The sequence below is a fragment of the Acipenser ruthenus genome, chromosome 19 (assembly GCF_902713425.1).
Source record: "Acipenser ruthenus chromosome 19, fAciRut3.2 maternal haplotype, whole genome shotgun sequence".
Taxonomy (NCBI): domain Eukaryota; kingdom Metazoa; phylum Chordata; class Actinopteri; order Acipenseriformes; family Acipenseridae; genus Acipenser; species Acipenser ruthenus.
The window spans coordinates 4,748,183-4,770,017 of record NC_081207.1 but is presented as its reverse complement, the minus strand read 5'-3'; the positions used below and the strand labels follow the sequence as shown (position 1 = coordinate 4,770,017).

Genomic DNA, 21,835 nt, shown 5'->3' with positions numbered 1-21,835 from the left:
AAGTAATCTCATAATTCTGTACATTAAATATTGTATGCACTTGTTTATATAATTGTTACAGTGGACTGTAATATGCAACAACAAAAGAAATAGCAGTGCAAAGTGCCTAGTGACCTAGCAACTTCATACGCATATGCTATACAGTACGAGCTAAGCATTCTTGGTGGTCCCATTGCTGGTACAGTACATTTAAGAGACTAGTGACAAAAATAAATAATACAATAACCTGTCCTGTTTGTAAATATTAGACCCGTAGACAGTAAAAAAAATATATATATATATATATTATATATATATATAAAATTTACAGCCACACAAATATAGCAAGCTAAATAATATGTTAAAAGGTGCACAAGGACTGGACAGACTGATTGCCCTGTTTCCTCACTCTGAAAGATCTGGGCCAGACGCTAATGATGGGTAGAAATGAGATCTGCTTAAGAGGAATCGTGTCCTACATTTATCATTAAAACACAAAACACCTTTATAACCGAGACTAGCGCTTATCAGGGTCTGTGAAACCAGCCGTTGGTCAGCCTGGTTAAGCTTTACATTTCCCCACCCATGACAACTACATTTCCGAACTGGTTTACCTTTTAAATGAATGCTTAGCACAGTCTGGGGCAGTACAGACTCAGCATTGGGGATTGTAAACACATACCCCTTGGGTCTTGAGAATTTGTCCCTTAAAGTCATACTTTTAAATGATATTTTCCTGCCTTCTATTAGCTTTGAAATGCAGGATTTCTCCACGATTCCACGGAGTGCTGTGGAGCTGAAGCTTCCGCTTGCATATCCAGGATCGTGCCCACTGAAGAGTCCACTGTGTTGCTCCATGCCCTGCTTATAAATCAGGATAGATCACATTCCCAAGCCACTGTCACTGATGTATATGTGCAATGCATTACAACAGAGGATCCCAAGGTCCCCATGACATGACTGGGTGAAATTCAGCTCTCCTTTTTGTTGGATAACTGTACGTGCTGTTATCAAAGGCATTGGAGATGATGACTATTACTGGGAAGGTAATTTGGAAGATAAAATTTCCCTTGTAATACCATTTTGCGACTCCCAGTTTGGGAACCACTGCATTAGATTGTAAGGTGTGCAAGACATACTTGAATCATAGATGCCACCCCACCTCCTTACTCCAAATCAGTCAGACTGGAAAACAAATCTGGAAATGCCTTTGTGGCCTCATTTGATACAACCTTCATGGGTCTGTTGTGTTTTACTAATGTCAACCCAAAAATACGTCCACAAAGGTTGTGAAAAGTGGGTCGTTTTACAGCTTTTTTTGGATCTGGGAATGAAATATGTCTTTTTAAACGGCTGTCTCCTCCTCCACCTCCCTTTAGACAGGCACACTTATTTCTCCAAGAACCCCTGTTCCATTTTAAATTGGTTTTGTATCAAATTGGGTCACTCTAGCCCGAGAAACCAATCCTATTTTTGGTCTTGCATTAATTTTTTTTTTAAAAAGTGCAAAGTGAAGAGATTCTTTTTCAAAATGTGTTTATTGGTCATATACAAAATAAAGTAAGCTGTATATCAATAAACATACAGTATGTACATCAATAACTTAGACGCCTCTTACTGTAAATTAAACAGTTCATTTGATGGTTGTTATATATGAATACATATTACTTATCTACAGATTGCAAAAAAAAAGTACAATAATTTAGTAAATAAATACTTACAACTGAATGGACTTATTTTTCATACAAAGCACTGTGATATAATTTATTACACCCCTTTAGAAACCGACATAAAATAAGGATAGATTATTATTATTTATTAACCATATTCATAAAAACACACTACTTTTATATAGCTCACAATTCTCACTTTAGACTTTGAAGCAAAAATGACTTTACTCTTAAGGTATTAAGAGTTATTGGAGATCAGATACTGTATACTGTACGTGGCCGAATAAATAACACAAGCCATCTAAAGATCTGCCACCCAAATGCTAAGAGAATTTCCTTTTGTTTTAAATATAATTCTACACTTCACTGATAAGGGCATAATAAAACAAATGCAGACTGCAGAAGTACACGCAATAGTGCAGTTAACACATTGCAAATATTGACAATTACTCTGGTTTCATCTGTGTTTGAGGGGAGGGTTACTTTAAGAGTTTACCAACAGCATTAAAAAAAACCCACTATTTCATTACAACTAAATCTAATTGGTCTAGCAGCAAAATAGAACGTTTTCAAAGTAAAATTAAACATGAACGACAAATACTGTATTCAGACTTCGAAATGCAGTGAGCAACCCCAACCCCTCCCCCAATTAAAATAGGGTGCCAAAAAAAAAAAAAAAAAAACCTTTTCCAATTTTAAAACCACTTTCCTTCCTGCACAATGCATAACCGGTGATACGGTACAGTTGTTTTTTATTTTTTATTTTAAAAGATTTTTAACCTAGAAGATATTTGACTTGATAAGGCGTTGAACTACAGTTTGTTCCACTGGCTGTTGCAAAGCTGGGCTGGAACCCGAGTCAAACCGCAAAGAGGAATACAGACCATTCTGCACAAAATCACCACCAACCTTCTGACACCAAGAATTACACCCAGGCAAAAGGCGAGGACATTTTCTGATATGCAAATATACTGTATATATTGCAACTTCCATTTGCCCCCTCCCCCATCTCCGCATTTAGTCCCTTCCTTTTTGTGCTGGTTTTCCTCACCTAGACAAGTCACCAGTCCACATAATTTTTTATTTTATTTTTTTTAAAAGTGTTGTCAGTATTGTGGTTGAATAGGTGTGCAACAGTGCACTGAAAACAGATTGAAAGAACTCTCCAGTGCAGTTTGCAACACTTCTTTCTAAGTGCAATGGGAAATAAAAATCATGTTTAAAACCTTGAAAAGAAAAGCAATACTCTTTTTTTTAAATGTGCAAACATTGTGAAATACTGGTATTAAAGTGAATTGGTTTCTTTAAAAAATGAATCGAAGTGGAAGCACTTCTTAGCATGCAAAGGTCAGATCAGGACTGGGACCACAAAATCTAACTGGAGAACACCAAGAACTGAAAAAGTACACATAGCTGACCTGTTTCAATAGTAGGGGATGTAATGATGTACACAGATATTACAATGAATTATTTTATTGCTGAATGGTCTGTATTTTATGGATTCTGAAATCTTGTGAAGGAAGGAAACAGTTAGGTTAACACAGCGTTTACAGATCCAATAAGAATCACATAGACAGACAGATAGCATTCTGTATAAAAAAAAAAACTATTTACTTTGTCACTTCACAAGACGACCCATAGTTTAGAGCTATTGCCTCTCAATGCAGTCCATTACGTTGCATATTTAAAAAGGTTCACAACAGTCACCACGACGTACACATGTACGCAACACGGTCTCCAGAAGAGAACACGAAAGACACAAGGCGCTTGCTACAAGCACTTTAACCCTTTACACATTGTTCAGAGGGAATTACGACAGAATCTCCACAGCAAGAGAGAGAACGTTCACACTGAAACAAAGCAGCACAGAGAAATAGGAAAAATGTCAGGAGAACACCTTCACAGAACTAGTGGAAGAAAATCAGCGCTTTTTTATGTGTTGTTTTTTTTTGCCTTTTTAACTGGTGTCCTTATGCAAGAGAAGAAAGAAATACTTTAGGGGGGGGGGGAGGTTTTCCAGTGTTTTGTACAGCTATGGCCAAATGTTTTGCATCACCCTATACAATTAACTTAATGAAGCCTGCTGAATAATGTTACATTAACAAATTGAATTACATACCGCTTTGCAGTTTTCCATATACTTAAAAAAATTGACATTTTGAAATCTAACATGAAATACTGTACTACTATTATGGTAGATCACTTTGAAGTTTCTTTGATTTCATGATGTTAAATAAAATATCTAAATTCTGTTCATATAGTTTTATTATTATTATTATTTCTCAATCCTAAAGTTCTAGGTGATGCAAAATGTTTGGCCATAGCTGTAGCTTTTCAGACAAACAATTCAGTTCCGAAAGGTCAAGTGTTTAGGGGTAGGGGAGCACAACATAAATATCTTAAAAATGAATTTCCACTGCGAATCATCTTTTAGTTTCTTGCAGTTGGGTTCACAAATTTATTCACAAACTGATGGGCGTAAAGGAGGTTTGCTCACTTTCTTTTGTGAGCAATTGCGCTCATAAAAACTCTTGCCTTGCAAATGGGTATTTTCCCTAACCAAAAAACTTTCACAGAAACTTTTAAATGGCCGGACATGATTAGACAACGGCTGTGGTGGGCGATTCTACCCCAGAACCTTCTACCGAACGCCTGCACAGGACCAGAGTAACGGCTCCAACAAGTCATGTCTGGATTTCGTTTTTTGCTTTTCAAATTCTTCCCTTTATAAAACTTGGATCAGCTGCAGAAGTACAGTATGTTTGAGGTTCCTGTTCATTCAAGTTCATATTTTTTTCATGTTACACTTTATTTTTAATGGACACTTTGTTTATTAACTCTTAACTATTAGCATGTTAAGAAATGTTGTTCGTACTTTTGTTAAAATATAATATATAGTAAACTTTTTTTCTAAACTAATAAAAAGTACTGCTGTCTTTAAAAAAAAAAAACGCCTTAAAAAGCTTTTAAACCCAATTCTCTCATGTTGTCACAGCATATTTGTAAGCTAGTTATCTGTTCATAAACACAGAAAGTGCCCATTCAAATAAAGCATTACTCATGGAATTCATTTCTACCTATTCTTGATACTTGCAAGTGCTGTAATTGATTAGAACTTTATAAAAGCCTATAATAGTTTTGCTAAGTGTTACCTAAATAAACCACATATTTAAGGCTCCAGTCATATGCAATGTATTGGTCAAAGGCAACTATTCAACACTACAGTACTGTAACATTATTCTGGCTAAACGTTACTTCTATGAAAGAGTTTAATACCTGTACGATAACTGTTTATACTGAAAAAGTGCAAGAATGTTTTTCATCAATTTGAGGCAGAATTCCCCTGTGTAATCAGCAGCAACTACGGCTGGCTGCATGTGTGAAACAGGCTTTGCGGTCTTTAGTTTCTGGTCCTTTACGAGACGGCAGTAGCTTAGGATCCACGAGCAGCGAGTTTCTGTCCTAACCATGTATTACCCAGTACAAGAGTAGCACACCCCTGGCAAATTTTTTTTTTTTTTTTGTTTTTTTTTTTTCCTTTAAATATAGCACAAAAATATACAAAAAAACAACTCCAAACAAAAACAAAATCACAATCACAAAAATAACTTAAAACAATCAACAGCAGCACATTATTTTCACCTTCAGACCCCCACGTTTATGCTGAGCAGCTCTCAGGATCAACAGGAATGGCTAATGAAGCAGAAGACACATTCTAAAAAGAGCAGGCTTCCTGAATGCCTAGGAAACTGCACTCCATTTCAAGCTATTTGGGAAAATGTGTGCATTTCCACAGTGTGTCTCTTACATAAAGATCAGGCTAAGCCTCTCCTTGTTTCTATGTCAACGCACACAACACACCACAGGCGCGCAGAAACCCTCGGGGTTCATTAAAGCGTGAACACATGGTGAAGAGAAATGATCTTTCAATACCAAACCAAGAATAAAATGGAGAAACTGACCTGTTTTTGCATGTAGAGGAAGATGCAGTAGTACACAAACGCATATAGGTTCTTCCATCAAATCGTTTCACAGAAGTAATTCTGAAGTTCTACACAAACAGAACATTTACCAGTTGATGCACTGTAATGGCCAACCGATCATTTCTATTGATCAACTAATTATAGGGTGTTGCCAGCAAACCAAAAAGTACTAGAAAGCATTCGTGACACAAAGAGGTGGTGGTCTGAAAGCTTAGAAGTGCCGTTTACATCACAAGTAATCAAAGTAATAAAAAGGAAGTACAGCATCACATCCATATAGTGAACAATACTGTCACCTAGTCACTTAAACATCACGCCACGCTGCATCACGGTACGCGCCTAGCCACTAGGAAAAGCTATCGACTTCAATAATAAGCCACTTTTGGTACAATTGCAAAAAAGGATATCAAACAATTTATTTTTTGTCTTTTTTTTTTTTTTTACATTTTATAAATAATGCAAGAAATGCTCTATGTATTTATAAAAATCAAACTTGAACGTGGACAAAGATCCTTTGAATACATATACAACGACTTTTTATAATAAAGTTTGTGTGAATACAATTTGTCTATTTATGTGGTCAGCTAGTCCCCCCATTTAATTAAAAAGAAAATAAAAAAAAAGTTGTCGTCATTCAGAAAGTGAATGGGTCTGTCTCAAAGTAATTGTGGAGCTTTTAGTAAACAATAGCTTCACATCAACATTATTTATTTTCATTGTAAAGATTAAGACAGTACCAACATATTATAACGTTGGATATATAAAACAGACCCAGGATATGCCCACTATAGTGGGCAAGGGAAAATTGTTGTCTGAGAATCCAAGTAGGTTGTCACCAACCTATCTAGACTGATCAACAGGGTATCATAACATTTGTGATAACAGAAATACCAAAATCCACTATTGCTTTTGCAATATTTCTTATACAATAGCTTGTAAACCATCAACCCCAACATGGAAACACAAATGCGCAATGTTTTAGTTTTTTTTTTTTTTGTTTGTTTGTTTTAAAGAAAGGACTATCCAATCACATAAATTGGTCATATCAACTAATATCTCTACCACTGTTCTGATACTGTACAGCTGTGAAATATGTGAACACCTACAGCTTTTTTTTTTTTTTTTTTTGCAATTTGTTTGGTCAGTGCAAAATATTAGGCACATTTATATAAGAAAAAGTGAAAGTTTTGGTTAGCCTTCAGTCCTCCTTCAAACAGACTAGACTGAATTGCTTTGAACTTTAAGCCAATTGCATAACTATGGTCAGCTGTGCTTACAAAAGCAGCAACATTATTTTCAGTTCTCTCCATGTTTCAGACATAGTTACTTGTATACAAAATGGAGTTTTGTTCTGACATGCAAAAATAGAAAAACATGAAGATTTTTTAAATAATAATAATAATAATCAATAATAATAATAATAATAATAATAATAATAATAATAAATTCCATAAATAGACCACTGGGCTAACAAATTCCTACATTACAAAAATGAACAAAACATTAAAATCTTTTTGGACCCATGCTAACCCCAAACAACTTCAATACAGTTGTATGTTTTGTTTTGTTTTCAGTTCTACTAATCCATGCCAGTTTCATGGTTTATTGGATCAGATTTTAATTTCCAATCTGTCAAACCCAGCCAAGATGCCACATGATGTTATCCAGCACGGTCCTGCTTACAACTCAGGAAGCCTGGAGGAGAAGGGACCTGCCTCAGGGTGGCACAGTACGGCAGTGGCTGAGCTGGGCTTCAGTAATCCAGGCAGTTGCCAGTCCCCAGCTCTAACCAGCCCACCGAACTCAACCACTGCCACAAGGCAGTTTGTATGGGTGGTGTAAAAGAAAAAAAAAAAAAAAAAAAAAAAAATATGTGCTCAATTATGATGCACTGACCAGCCCTGTTCTCCCAACCACTGCCCTCAAGCCCTGCCGGATACTAAGACCTGGCACCTGTTTTTGACTTGACTATTGTGATGACGCTGGTGGTGGCCACTTTGCCGGGGATGAGGGGCCCGATGACGGAGGCAATGGGTCCCCGGGAGGGGGCCACGGGGCTACGGGCGACTGTCCTGGCGAAGTTCTGCAAGGCTTCATATTTGGAGCGCAGGGCATCGAGCTCCTCCTTCATGCTGGCGTTCTCCGAGGCCAGCTTCTCTACTTCCTGCTGTAGCTCCGCCTTCTGCTTCTCCAGCTCCTCCTTCTGCGTGACCCGCTTGACCCGGCAGCTGGCCGCGTAGCCGCGGTTCTTGAGCGTGCGCCGCCGCTGCTTCAGCTGCAGGATCTCCTCTTTGGTCAGGCCGCGCAGGTGCTGGTTCAGCTCCCGCACCGACATCGTCACCAGCTCCTCGTCCGTCAGGCTCGTGCCATTCTCCCCGGGCTCCCTTTTCACCTGGGAAAACAACATGTTACTCCACATCTCAACGCAGCACATCCTGGTTAAACATCTGGAAAATAAACTGATCATCAATCCTTTTCATTTCTCAATGAAGGCGATCTGATGTTCCACCGCTAAAACTCAGCAAGCTGCCCAGCTATACTAAGTCTACCCATGTATAGGTTATTATTATTATTATTTCTTTCTTAGCAGACGCCCTTATCCTGGGTTACAAGATTGTTGTTACAAGATATCACATTAGTTTTACATACAATTACCCATTTATACAGTTGGGTTTTTACTGGAGCAATGTAGGTAAAGTACCTTGCTCAAGGGTACAGCAGCAGTGTCCCTCATCTGGGATTGAACCCACAACCCTCTGGTCAAGAGTCCAGAGCCCTAACCACTACTCCACACTGCTGCCCATATTTAGTTAGCCCATATTTACATAGTTGCATATTTATTATAACACCCCCAGACAGTAACCTAAAGACTTCTGCCCCCACACAGCATTTGTTTCTTTCCCCTCCTAGTATCCTACTTCAGCCACGTATAGATTAGTATTATGTTTTTATCAAGATAATCTGCTTCAAGACACAAACATTTCCGCTAATTCATCAATTTAATGACATTGGCCAGGTTGAAGAGGTGGCCAGACAAAAAAATACAAACAATTCAGCAGGGTATGTCCATTGAGGATAAAAGCCCTTTAAGCAGCAGCAGTAGTACCAGCCTCTCCCAGTAGCATGAATACCCCAAAGCAAGAGTGCAGGTGAGAAAATAAAATGTCACGCACCACCGTACCTTTAAGGCCTTGTGTCCCTTGTTGGCGGTCGTCATACCACGAGACCCTGTTCTGACAACGCAGGTCTGAAAAAAAACAAGAGAGAACAATTAGAGGACACTGCAATACAGCAGGCTAATGCACCAGGTTTGATTCCAGCACAGGTCACAAGTGAAAGGAGTATGGTGGATTTAAACAAGCCAGTGCAATTTGGTACCACTGTCAGGGAGTGCTCAGGTCAGCATTGAGGTGTACTGTACGAGTGGGAAGCTCTCATGGTGTGCTTGACTGCTGCCAGTGGCATTGTACCTCACCTGTCATGAGCATTACAGTACCCAAATCAAATACCTCTGTCTGCATTCATAGCCAATAGCTTCATACAGCCCCACCACAGGATTGCTACACTTGCATTAAGATCATCTTGCTAATTGTCTTATTCCTTCTTCCAAAACAATGACTTCATCCAGAGTAATGTTTTAAACAAAAAAACATCTTCAAAGCAAATTACACCCCGTTGACGAAATGTTGACAGCTACCCCACTTGTTTCCTTTCAGGTGTGGAACAGCTCTTAACTTGTCTGCAGGCACGCGTGCCGAGGCTACAGCTTTACCAGTAAACCGCACTCGGCCCTACTGCAATAGCGCGATTTTAAACAGGGAGCCAATTTGAATGAATACATCAGAAATTGCCGAAATACATACTGTAAAAAGAAGTTGCAGTTAATTTCTCAATGTAGGACATTGAAAGTAAAAGATAACAGCCTCCAGTTTCCTGTTTCCGGCAAGCTCCTTAGGTGGTACCGCGGGTTTCTTAACCATTTCCAGTAAGTTCTATGAGAAGAAAAAAAAACACTATTCCTTATTCAGTAGCCATTATCAGCACACAGAGGGTTCCTGATCTTTTCTCTAAGTGAATTTACAGGGGGAAAAAAAAGGAAAACACACCGGTCTGTAGCAACTAAACCAATATGTGCATCCTGAAAATAAATATTTACACATTGTGAGCTTCACCTGTGTGCTGCGCCTCATTTTCAGTAGGTCAACAGGCCAGATGTCTGGATGGGACCATGAGCTGCTGCTGTCTGGGACCAGTAATTATTAGAGGCCAGGATAGCTGCCAGCCCACTGTACATACCCTGCGTCAGCAGTTAACTGGGTGTCTCCAGCAGATTCTCTCACCTACTGCTTCTTAAGCACTGTAAACTGGGTTTAAAAATGGGCAGTGGTCCCTCCCGGTCACTGCAGTGCTGAAATACAGTCAGTGAGTATGGAGAACCTCCTTAGTAAAATGCAGATTGACACTACTCAATGCTCTACTGTATTTCATCACACTGTAGGTGTGTTTTAACCTTTGACTGATCAGGGCACATTCCCCTATGTATGTAATCCCTGGATATATATGCTGTGGTTTTGTTCATTGTAATACAAAAGGTTTGGCTGCTTGACTTGGTTTCGTAATACCTTAGCCTGAAATTGGTCAGTAATTAGTAATTGGAGTATCTTCTTTTCTGCAATTATGTATCTTAAAACAGCAATATTGGTTAAAACTTATAAATTAACAATTCTGTGCTGTGACTGAGCAAATATCACGGAATCCAGTCATGCTGACTCAGCAAATTCTTAATGTCCTCCAACTCTAACCAGCCTCACCCCGCGACTCAGCACAATCTCATATTACACCACACACAGTGACAATAGCTCTGTGAAGACTAGCTGCACTATACTCAATATAACAACTGCAAAACACATGTTTAGATCTCAAATATCTAAATAATAATAATAATAATAATAATAATAATAATAATAAACCTTACCCAAGAACCACAATTCTCGGAATCTGTAATGTCTATCGTATAGAATAAATTAAAATGTGTTTATGGAAAGTAATTGACTTGCTTGAAAATTATTCACAATGTACTTCAAAAACTATGAGCAGATAAAATTAACAGTTACACTTTACTCAGCAGCAGTAAAGGAAAAATATGAAACACAGTGGTAACCCTGTAGTTTTGTTAGAAAGTCAATAATGCATCTATAAACTTGTTATAAAGGAAAACAGTACCATATTATTCATAAACTAACAATTACAGATTATATCAACAATGTTATAAAACATGTAGCCCAACTAAGGCATATATTACAATACTGTATGACTTGAAGCTTATGGGTCATTGAAGAATGATTGTAATACCCAGTTTTTCCTTGTTAAGAATTGTTTTATAAAATGGGTCGCTTCCGGCTTAGAAAACTGGATCCAGTGATGTCATTTCAGCTGGAAGCCCATAACTGCATGATCCCTTCAAAAGTGAACAGAGAAGACTAGACCGGGAACAATACAGATTTTCAAAGACAATCTTGTTTGAATTCTGAATAATTGTGTAACAGAGACAAATCTAATACCGACACAGCCTGAGACTATACACTCCGTCCTTCACAGGTGCAAACCGGCTTTATAATAAAAACCAGGTGCTTTCGGTCCACTGGCTGGCACACCAGCACAGCCAGAAGCAATCGGATCTAAGAAGCGTTGCTTGTATCCTGCCTTTGCAACAGACCCATCAGGTCTCACATTCAATCATGACTTTGTCTCTACAGTCACACTGATGAAATGTTTTGTCTACTTGTTAAAACCCACAGCGTCCAGTTACCCTCCGATAGGATACTGTACATGTGCAAATAGTTTAGTAGCTTGTTTGGAAACTAGAAGCACAGATTGCCAAAAAAAGAAACAGGGAAGCTGTGCTGCCAATCATTACAATGCTTTTAGTGGAAAATGGTCTAAAAAATACAAAAATGCAACTTTGATTGCTTTATAATTTGTGCACGGTACAGTAACTGCATTTCACTCTTCCTGTTAAGGGCAGCAATGTAGGAATTTGATTCTGGTTTGGATAACTGCAACTCAAATTGAGATTTCTCTCTGTGCCATCTGTGCTCAATAAGACTGTGCATGGAAATGTACCTACCGTACCTGTTAATTATTATTTAATAATCACCCGATTACAGCAAGCACTAAACTTGAATTAAGTCAGAGAACATCCTTCTGTTTTTTATTTCATATTGCAAAAAACAGATATTAACTTCCATTTAGCTTTTTTTTTTGTTTGTTTTTTTTAAACTGGTTCGGCCCACTCGTTCCTTCGGGTTTTAATTGTAAGCATTAAGCACAAACATTCCAACCATGAAGGTATTATGACTGATCCTGCCACCCACAGCAAACGAGGAGGTGGGCAGAACAGTTCACACATTTTCCAAGTACTACTTTTCTATTGTTTCTACTGTAGGGTGGGCATGTAAAATAAGTTCATTCAGAATGTTGTTCCATTGCATCACAGACTAAGCCCCCCACCCACTCTCGGTACTTGATAGAAAAGAAAATCTTAATTTTATTATACAAGTACCCCCCCCCCCCCCCCCCCTCTGCAAACTTGACATTTTGTCTCTGAGGTCCAAGAATAAATGAAGAAAACTAACCAAAACCAATCCCTTCGGTCGTTGTGTTTTCAGGGAACTTAATGTTATTTCCCTCAGTGCCTTTTTCAAAAGGCTTCTTGTGTGTAAATACACAAGAACAATGAGGATTCGTCACCCTCATTGACAGCCCAGGAGCCCCACACAGTCATTTCTATATTTGCGACTACTGACAACTGTACTCTTAATATTCACGTTGGAAGGACCTGCAAGGAAAAGTCCCCATACACAGCATAACTGAATTGTCCTCTGTAAGTGGTTTGGCCTCTTTGTGTACGCTTAGCAAGAGAAGTGGGACAGCGTGAGAGTAGCATTTTTTTGCAAGCGCAGACTGAATTTTTATGAATTGCCTAGAAGATTGCTGACTTCTCCTGGAACAATCACCACACCCACAGAAATTAAAATAAGATGGGAAAAAAAAGTGCTGAGTGTGAACACAAAGGAGCAGCAAAAGAAAAAAAAAAACTGCATCCTCAACACATTTCCAGGAGCTTAAAAAAAAACACACACACACACAGAAAAAAGAAAAACCCTGAACTCAGCAACGACAAGACCACGTCTCCAATTAGAAAGTTCTCAACTTGAGCTAACATGAGTGAGATTCCTATCACTCCACCCTTCAAACTCCCCTCTTGTTAATAAAATCGAGAAGGAGGAGAGATATAAAAGCGCTGATCAGACTAGTTTCCCTATGCCTCGTTTTATACCTTACAGAAGCCATCCTTTGTAGCTGTCTGTTAGAATGCAATGAGGCTGTCAGGCACAGTTCAGATTTGCTAATTAACTACATGGTTATTTAACTGCACTCCAGTGAAATGCGCGTCTCCTGTGTTGAATATTTATATCCCTATTTACTGGCATGTGGGAGGGCTGTAATGACTAAACCCAATACTTTCCAGCAAGGTCTTCTTCATTCAGTAATGCTAGAGGTATTTTCACATTTACCAACTGCTTTTTTTATGTGGCTACTTAGTGGAAACTTAGCACCACAAACAATGTGCAGTATTCTTATGTACAGCTAGAATCATATTGTGACACAAAAAGAACGTTTCAGAGAGTCTACTCTGAAATTAAACTCTCAAAACAGTGTCAAAACTTTATTCAACATGGGTGATTACAAGCATTTCTTTACTTTTAAATAGGGTTTAGAAATTAACTCAACTGTTCAATTCTAAGGCCACTAAATGCCAAGCACGTCTCACTTGTAATATCACATTATGGCATCCCTTACAAGAACACAATGTGGTGCAGAAGCTTACAGTAGAAAAGTGTTCAAATGCAATTAATAAAAAAAAACTTTTAATTAGATGTGTGCTCTAACTGTACAGCGTCAGCTGAGACTGTGTTGTGTCTGAACTGGACTTAAAAACAGTCAAATAACTGAAGGGACATCCCCCCCCCCCCACCCCAGAACCCTACCAATTCCAGGACACATTGTCACATTCCTTGAGAAATCAACAATTACAAAGCAACAGTAAAGAAACAGGCCACCAGAACAATAGGCCAAACAATATTGATGCAATATTAACAAAAAGTTTCTAACAATTTTACAAAACAGCAAGTTGCATTGGCTAGCTCAATTCTGTGTTATTTCACATGGCGTGTGTGTGGCAGGGGGGTGGTCCGTTTGCTCTGTCGGTTTCTGAGCAGGAACGTGTGCATTTTGGCTCAGGCGAGACTGAGTTAAGTATTACAGCAAGCATTTTTATGATCTCAGCCTAGCTCTTGGTGCGTGGAGTGAATCGTTTCACAATTCCGGTCATCAGCATGTGCTATATATATTATTTAATAGTCAATTAGCAATTGGATGCCTGGAGAAGCAGTCGCACTGCTAATGTAAAGTTCTGCTACAGCCTTTAGGACAGGTAACAGCCAGGCTATTAAATGCTAGATATTCACAGCATGAAATAAGAAGAGGAGGTAAAAAAATAAGTTCACAAGATCAGTGGTATGTGGTATTAAGGCGAGGGAAAAATAACTGTCAACATGTTTTTCACTTCAGGTGCTAAATCTGTGTAATCAAGCCAATTTTTCCTAACACTAGCAAAAAAAGATGCAGAGTCAGTGGATTCAAATAGGTTTTACTGTCAGGTTTCTCCAGAGAGGACCTTTAAGGTTAATTTGGTCCCCTGGTGTAGCGATAGTCAGGGGGACAGGAAATAAGCTAACTAAATCATCTTTTTATGTTCCCCTCTGGGGTCAGTAAAAACTTTGCCGTGGATTCCACTACCCAAGCAAAATAAACAAACATGCTGGCAAACATTTAAAATGGGTAACTTGCTGATCAGCACAGTGCTGTACTTTGGAATTACAGTCTATACTTAAATCATAAGTTTGGAGGAGAATTGAGTTCAATTAGGTACAGCAAGACGGCAACAGTGACTAGTAGCCTCTGTCTGTGGTCAGATACAGAAACACAGATCGAGTTCTCATCCCGTCTGTGCTTCCCTGGACCTGCCCATTATGGAGACCCAACGTTTGGGAACTGTGTTCTATTTTGGGAACAGGAGCACTGGATTTGAGCCCAGACACCAGCAGGGATGCCCAATTCATTAAACAGCGATTAATCCACACGAAGAGCTCAATCATAAAAGGATCAGTCACATTTCTCGTGATCTGAGATTTACAGGCTTCTGACAGGTGTGACTGACACTGCATTTCACTGCAATACACACCCTTCTTCAACCTAATTCCAGACTCAGGACTGCTTTCTGCACAATTAACCTTGTTACAGCATCTCCATAGTGGCACTCTATAGACTATATGCTATCAGAAAGAAGACAACAAATAAATGTTTAAGTAAGAGAACAAAAAAAAAATGTAAAGATTACTGAAGAATCGCTCACTCAAATGTATTTAAATGAATCCTGTCACTGGAAGCAGTTTTACAAGTGCTTAAGACTGACAATCCTGGGTGCTTCAACACTTGGTGTATTCATCTTGGGGTTGGTTATAAACTGAATGCAACGCATTGACAAAACAAAAGCAAGCGATTGTATAAACAAAAAAATGCATTTTTTCTTGAGATGAAAAGCATGCACACTGAATGCATCCCTATTAATTCTCTCTTTCCCAAGAAGAACTTTCTGAAGTTCAAAATGTTTAGTTTGTATTCAAGCCTGCTGTCATTCACATATTCTAGGAGGTACAACAGATTCGGCAAAGGTTCCTTCCCTTTCTGAAATACAGGGATGGTAATAAGACTCCCAGTGCATAGAAGTTTGAGCCATTCCTGGTTTTACTATTTTAATAAGACTCAATACACTGTGGCTTCAAGCTTATAGTAAAACCTGGAATGGGTGAAACTGCTGAGCAACAGGAGTCTTATTTCCATCCAGGATTCTTACATTCACCTCTGAAATACACCAAAATAAACAATTCTTTATGTAAGTGAGTGAAGACCCAAACAACTCAAACCCTGTGCATGCGGATTAAAGACATCTTTCTTGCAGTAAGAAACCCTGAAGAAATGCCACACACTGTAGCCTGGTAAACAAGTTCAGATTTTTGCTTCTTTGAATTTGAGTATATTTTTTAAATACACCCCTGCCTGAACTGCAAAACAAAGCACTACAGTACGATAGATGCCTGAACATTTATTTAATTTCAAGAGCACTTGGGGAATTTTTTACTTTACAAAATATACAGCCAGTAATTGCAATCCTGGATAGACAAATAACAAGCTGTCAGGCAGTTACTGTATCTTGACAGGTGGCGTCTATTTCATCATGGGGCTGGAAATAACTAGTAATGTTACTATGCAACTTATCCCCATGCCACCCCCACCCCACCTTACCTTCTTTTTTTTTTTTAAGGTCAGCTCAATTCACACTGAATTTTGATTTTTTTTTTCTTGCTAACAATTTCCTTTACACTATCAAACAGAAAGAAAAAACCTTCAATATACTATTTTAAAACATGTGTTCCAGTGCATTTGAAAACTGCTGAATTATGTCACTGATTTGGTGGCACACAAATGCAATATGATACTGCCCGATTATTCTGTGTGTCACATGTTAGTCTCTTCACCGAGTTCTAACGATCCCATTCCTGTCTTTAAAAAAAACAAAAAACACATGACATTCTCTTCTAAACGCGTTAGTACTGGAATATAGAATACCTGGTCCTGATGCGAATTCTCGGTCATCTCAGAAGAGGTGTCGTTAACAACATCGATTCCTTCACACCGAGGCAAGACCTCGGCTGACCAGAGCATGGCACATCACCACAGCACACACTTAATTCCTCATTTGTGACGAATCAGCACAATCTAATATCCCTTCAATCCGTCAGTACACAATATGCATTGAAAAAACGGTTAACAGAAATCATATCGAAAATACCTCCTCTATCGTTTTTAATAAATGAGAACATGTCTCCCGCCACATCACATGAATGAATTGCTTTTTAAACGACTGAAACTTTCAATTGTGACACCTGACCCTGTGCTGTTGATTTTACAAGAGCGTTTTAATTCCGTAGAGATAAAACTAATAAAATGATGCCAGTCACTTCACCCAGGTATGTAACCTATCCTTCAACCACAACAGCATACACAGCTTACCCTTACCTTACCTCGACCGTCTAGACAAAAGCAGTCCACCTGTTCTTAATAATCTAGCTCTAGTATTGCATTCGTTTTTGTAGGTTTTTTGCACGGTTCCATCCTGATGAATCGGGATATTAATCTGCCCAGCTCTAATTGGACATCACTACACATTTCTCTACACTGTACACAGCAGTGTATTAAATTTAGCCTTTCGGAACGCGCAGCTACACACGCACCAAACCTTACTCTGTCAACATGGCTTGGGATTCCCTCATAACCAATTTCTAGAAGCAGCAGCAGCATATCCCTTTGTTAAAACACTGACTGTGCTCGTTCTGCATGTCTAATGACACCGTCCCTGATGAATTAGCATGTCTGCTCCTAATGCACTCTCACACACAACGACATACACACATAGCGGAGATATACACAGGCAGCGGCGAGGAGAATAAAGGCGTGCGCACTCAGCAAAATAACATAGCCCCTTTAAATGTGCGGCTGGTGTTCGAAAAATAAACCCCTACTTTGACTCACCACACTCTGGGGAGACCCTATGCCCACCGCCTTTGGTCTGAGATTTAATATTTAAAGGCTTGACGTCTATATTTCGGGGTAATTTGTGAAATTCAGTCCTTCGCCTCCTCCTTGTTGATCGCTTTCTCTTGTGCCGGAGCCAGACGTCATATGATGTTTGGTCACGCGGTTTCATTCATGAAGGATCTACGCAACTGGCAAAAAGATTTAAAGGGGCACAGCGCACATATTTTTTTCTAATCACATTCTCTTACACATTGCAAAACAGGGTCTTAAAGGGACAGCACCGTGCATACCTTAACATTACAACATAAATGCGTTTAACAAAACAGAAGCCTATAGCTCTTTAACGTGTTCTTTAGTGACTTTATCAAAATAAATAGTAATAATAATAATAACAATAATAATAACACCTATCTGGAACTCGTGTCCTGTCGTGTCCTGTCGTTGTTTTCATGGAATTTGCTGTGCTGTTTTTTTGTTGTGCCTCTTTTTGATATCGTTTTGACTCTTGAACTACATATTTGAATTGTTTGTGAATGTCACAGTTGGCTGTTGCAAGTCTATACAATTCACCAAACAACAACAACAACAACAACAACAATAACAATAATAATAATAATAATAATACTAATAATAATAATAATAATAATAATAATAATAATAATAATAATAATAATAATATATGTAGAGTTTGTGTCATGCTCATAATATATTTGAAGCTTCATGCCTTGTCGTAAATGCAGTGGGGAAGAGCAGAACAGAAAGAACACAGGAAATACCCCGACTTTTACTGTTTAAAAACAAAGAAATATTAGTCTGTGTCTTTATACATTTCATTGTGTCTATGGCTTTACTGAATTTAGCTTAACAAATGACGAAAGTCCTACATATATAAAGATGTTTGTTCTTATATTGAATTGGTCTTGTGTGTGTATATAGATAGATAGATAGATAGATAGATAGATAGATAGATAGATAGATAGATAGATAACGTTTTCCATTAAATGTGTTTTTATAAAACAATCCATATATTGCTAGTATTGTTTTAGTTACTGAAATTAGGTAACATTTTCTCACAAAACGATCCGTGAAGTACTTTACAAAGTGCGGTGTGTTGCGCAAGGTTGGCCGCTTACAGTAGGTGTACTATTATGAAGTTCAATTTCGTGTTATTTTTCCTAACCGCACGGCACACACACAAATGCAATAACATGCTAGCAACTAGACCAGACAGAGGCAGGCAAAATAAATAACACGAATGATAATTGCAATGGCCATTAATCAGCAGGTAAAAGCATGCGTGGGAACCCGCTAACCAGAGTATTGTTTCATGGGGTCGTGTTCATTTAGGAGGTCCTTAACGGCATGTACAACTAAAAGAAATGACAGGGTTAAGTCCTGTTCCGTTTCTCAGATTCAACGACAATACAAAGCGCAAGCCGTTTCAGCGGGCAGCCTGAACTTGAGCGCCTTATTCGGCTCTGGGGTATGATGTGTAGACAATTAGCAGAATCATTACATCACTTTACAGGAATGTCTTAAAGAGACAACGCAGATTTTTTTTTTTTTTTTTTTTTTTTAAATAACAACAGACAAAAGCGGTTTCATTACAACCAGGAGCAATGTATCGATGTGCGTTAATTCCATCCTGCCGCATAGCAATACAAGTTAATAGCGACAGTATATTTAACAAAACACAGCGGGTCAGTTCCTAAAGGATGCAATCACCGTGTACAGGGCTGTACTACCGAATATTATACTGTAACGTGCATATCAATATTTTACTAGGATTATACATAATACTGTTTCACAATAAATAAAAATGCAACGTATTTGCATAATGCTAAAATGATGTCAAAATATTAGCGTCAATAATTGAAATAATTATTTCTTAGTTTACACACAATTCATATGACGTAAACATCACTATTGCCGATGAACATTCCACACACCCACATGCATTCATTTAAAACCAACAAAACTGTATGTAGCTCATAATAAGCTAATAGGATATGCTCACAGCGCTTTTACTTATGAACTGTTTGAAGAAGGTTCTGTCCTAGAAACACATTTATAACACTGGTCCAGACGGTTGTTGCGCTTCTAAATCAATTTGTATGATATTAAATAAAAGACCAGCTGCAAAACTATAATGCGTCTGTCTGGAACTATATTTGTGAAAACGGTATAAAAGAATATAGCTCATTGAAATGCTTTGTGAGGCTGGATATTGACTCCATATTTCCTTTATTAATATACACGTGTTTCATATAAAACAACATTTGATTTTCATTAAAAAAGTACGAGGTTGTTTTTGTGTGTGTGGTTTTTTTTTTTTTTTTCTGTTTTTTTAACAGTAGTCATGAATTGTCTCATGCATGCCAAACAAATTATTTACATTATGAATACAGTTTGTAGAGTAAGGGTATATGGTTTGCAGATGAATGACGATCACACAATCTATCGTGTATGTGCATTTTCAGATTCCCTTTCAATTTGAAGACTACCACCAACGACATTATGTATGGGATATGCCTGCCCATTGGGTAGGTATTTGCTGAGCTCTTTATATCAGAGCTGCCGGTAGGTCCCTTCCTGGGGTGACGCACTCGGTCCCGCCCACCGAGGGATTAAAACCGTCATCCTGAGGAAGCCATTTCTCTTTTTCCTTCTCGAGACGGTATGGTAAGATCTCTGTGTTGAGCTGAGCATGTTGATAGAAAAGAGCTTCTGGAGTCGATTGCATTTCCCCTGGCTTTGAATCAACGACTCTTAAAAATGTCTTTGTTTTTCTATCTTTCAGCAGCCTCCTCGCTTGGGTTGTAGGCTGCTTTCTCTTATCTGTCTGTCGTGTGTGAGCGACTGCCTGTGCAATACATCTCGCGTGAGTGTGTGTCTATTTTCTAACTTGGGAGAATACAGTTCCTCCATGGGGCTAGGCCTTTGCCGCATCCCCGCTGTTGAGTGATTCCACCAGCCGCCGTCTGGCAGCTAAAGTGGGCCTTGTTTTTTGGCTGCCGCTGTGCATCCCCCGTCTCCATATTAGACTGCACGGCCCTGCTTGTCTGGGTCGTGCTGTGGATTAGCTGGAGTTCGGTGCCCAGTGCTACAGCGCTAGTGCACGGACGCATGGTGCCGCACGGTACTCGACACATTGTGCAATTGGTACTTGAACGCACAGTGCTGTATACTATAGTGCACGTGGTCTAACTCACACGGTGGAGAGGGCCACAAGGGCGAGTTCCGTGTCCTCGGTGGCCAGACCGTCGGCGGCTCTCTGAGCCCCAGAGCCCCTCCTCCATGAACTGTCCCAGGACCCCCTGCTGGACATCCCTGACGCACAGGCCCCCACGTAGTCGCTCCCCTTCCCCACAGGCGAGAAGGGTGAAGCAGTCTAAACAGGCCAGGGACATTATGGACCTGAAGGCTCAGCTGGCCCAGGTCCTGGAGCTCCTGTCTCGACAGGCACCTGCGGCTCCAGCCGCAGCCCCAGCTCCAATACCGCCCCAACTACCGTACCCTCCCTCCCCCAGGGGAGATCAGGGTGAACGGAAAGAGGCGTCCCAGCTGGCACGCTCTCTATTGCAGCCTCCTGGGACGCAGCCTCTTTCTCCTCTGGTATGGAGGTAGGAAGGGAGCCCAAACCCCCTGCCGAGGCAGAACCTAGCGTCCCAGGAGGCGGTTCCAGGGCCACCACCCTAGGCAGCCACCTCAAACTGCCCCGCCACAACTTCAGCAGCCCCAGCAGGGCCCCTGAGGCCTTGCGGCCTCAAACCCGCTTTTCGGCACACCAGCTGCAATACTGGTGCGCCTGCACCTCGGACACCTGGGTGCTCGCCACCGTGCCCAACGGTTACGCACTCCAGTTCCGCTTGGGACCTCCTCCCTTTCGAGGAATCACAAATTATTTTGTGACAAACCCACTCCAGGCCTAGGTACTTCAGAAGGAAGTAGCCGTCTTGCTGTGCAAGCGAGTTATTCGTCTCATAGACCCCACCTCCCACGGAAAGGGGTACTACTCGACATATTTTCTGGTGCCCAAAAAAGATGGTGGCCGTCGCCCTATCTTAGACCTGAGGCTTCTAAACAGGTTCTTAAAAGAAAGGAGGTTCCAAATGCTGACTCACCGTCACATTCTCCAGGCAGTCCGGCCGAGCGACTGGTTCACCACCGTGGACTTACGGGACATGTACTTTCACGTTCCCATTCGTCAAGAGCACAGGAAGTATCTCCATTTCTCTTTTCAGGGAAGCGTTTAAGAGTGTGCTGTGCTGTCATTCGGCCTCTCACCTCGGCGGAGACGACACACTGCCCCGTGGTACTCCCTCCATCGCTTAGGCGGTCCACTCAGTGTCGACGCCCTAGCGCACGAATGGTCGAAAGCGTTTTTGTACGCTTTCCCAGCCTTTCTCAAAACTTACCGTAACCCTGGTTCCCTGAAAGAGAAGACCACCAACCGCGAGGTCACATCAGTCACCCTCACGG

The 21,835-nt window shown here is 39.9% G+C and overlaps 1 protein-coding gene across 7 annotated transcripts; it reads right to left on the bottom strand.

Annotated features, from left to right (window-relative positions):
- Positions 1-1,496: 1,496 nt before the first annotated feature.
- LOC117424745 (transcription factor MafG-like) lies at positions 1,497-17,522 on the bottom strand. 7 transcript variants are annotated; one of them, XR_009307749.1, is made up of 4 exons: positions 17,348-17,522; positions 8,806-8,879; positions 3,769-8,024; positions 1,497-3,718 (listed from the first exon to the last, which is right to left on the bottom strand). XR_009307749.1 is itself a non-coding variant. In XM_034041423.3 (4 exons), exons 2-4 carry the CDS (start codon positions 9,533-9,535, stop codon positions 7,572-7,574), a joined length of 567 nt encoding a protein of 188 aa, XP_033897314.1. In that variant the 5' UTR covers positions 9,536-9,624; positions 17,348-17,475; the 3' UTR covers positions 1,497-7,571. The 7 variants fall into 7 exon arrangements, 6 of the variants coding, with proteins under 6 accessions (XP_033897314.1, XP_058848394.1, XP_058848395.1 ...); XM_034041423.3 differs by adding an exon at positions 9,496-9,624 and having other exon boundaries at positions 1,497-8,024; positions 17,348-17,475; XM_058992411.1 differs by lacking the exon at positions 17,348-17,522 and adding exons at positions 9,496-9,624; positions 16,385-16,444 and having other exon boundaries at positions 1,497-8,024.
- Between the last annotated feature and the right edge of the window lie 4,313 nt (positions 17,523-21,835).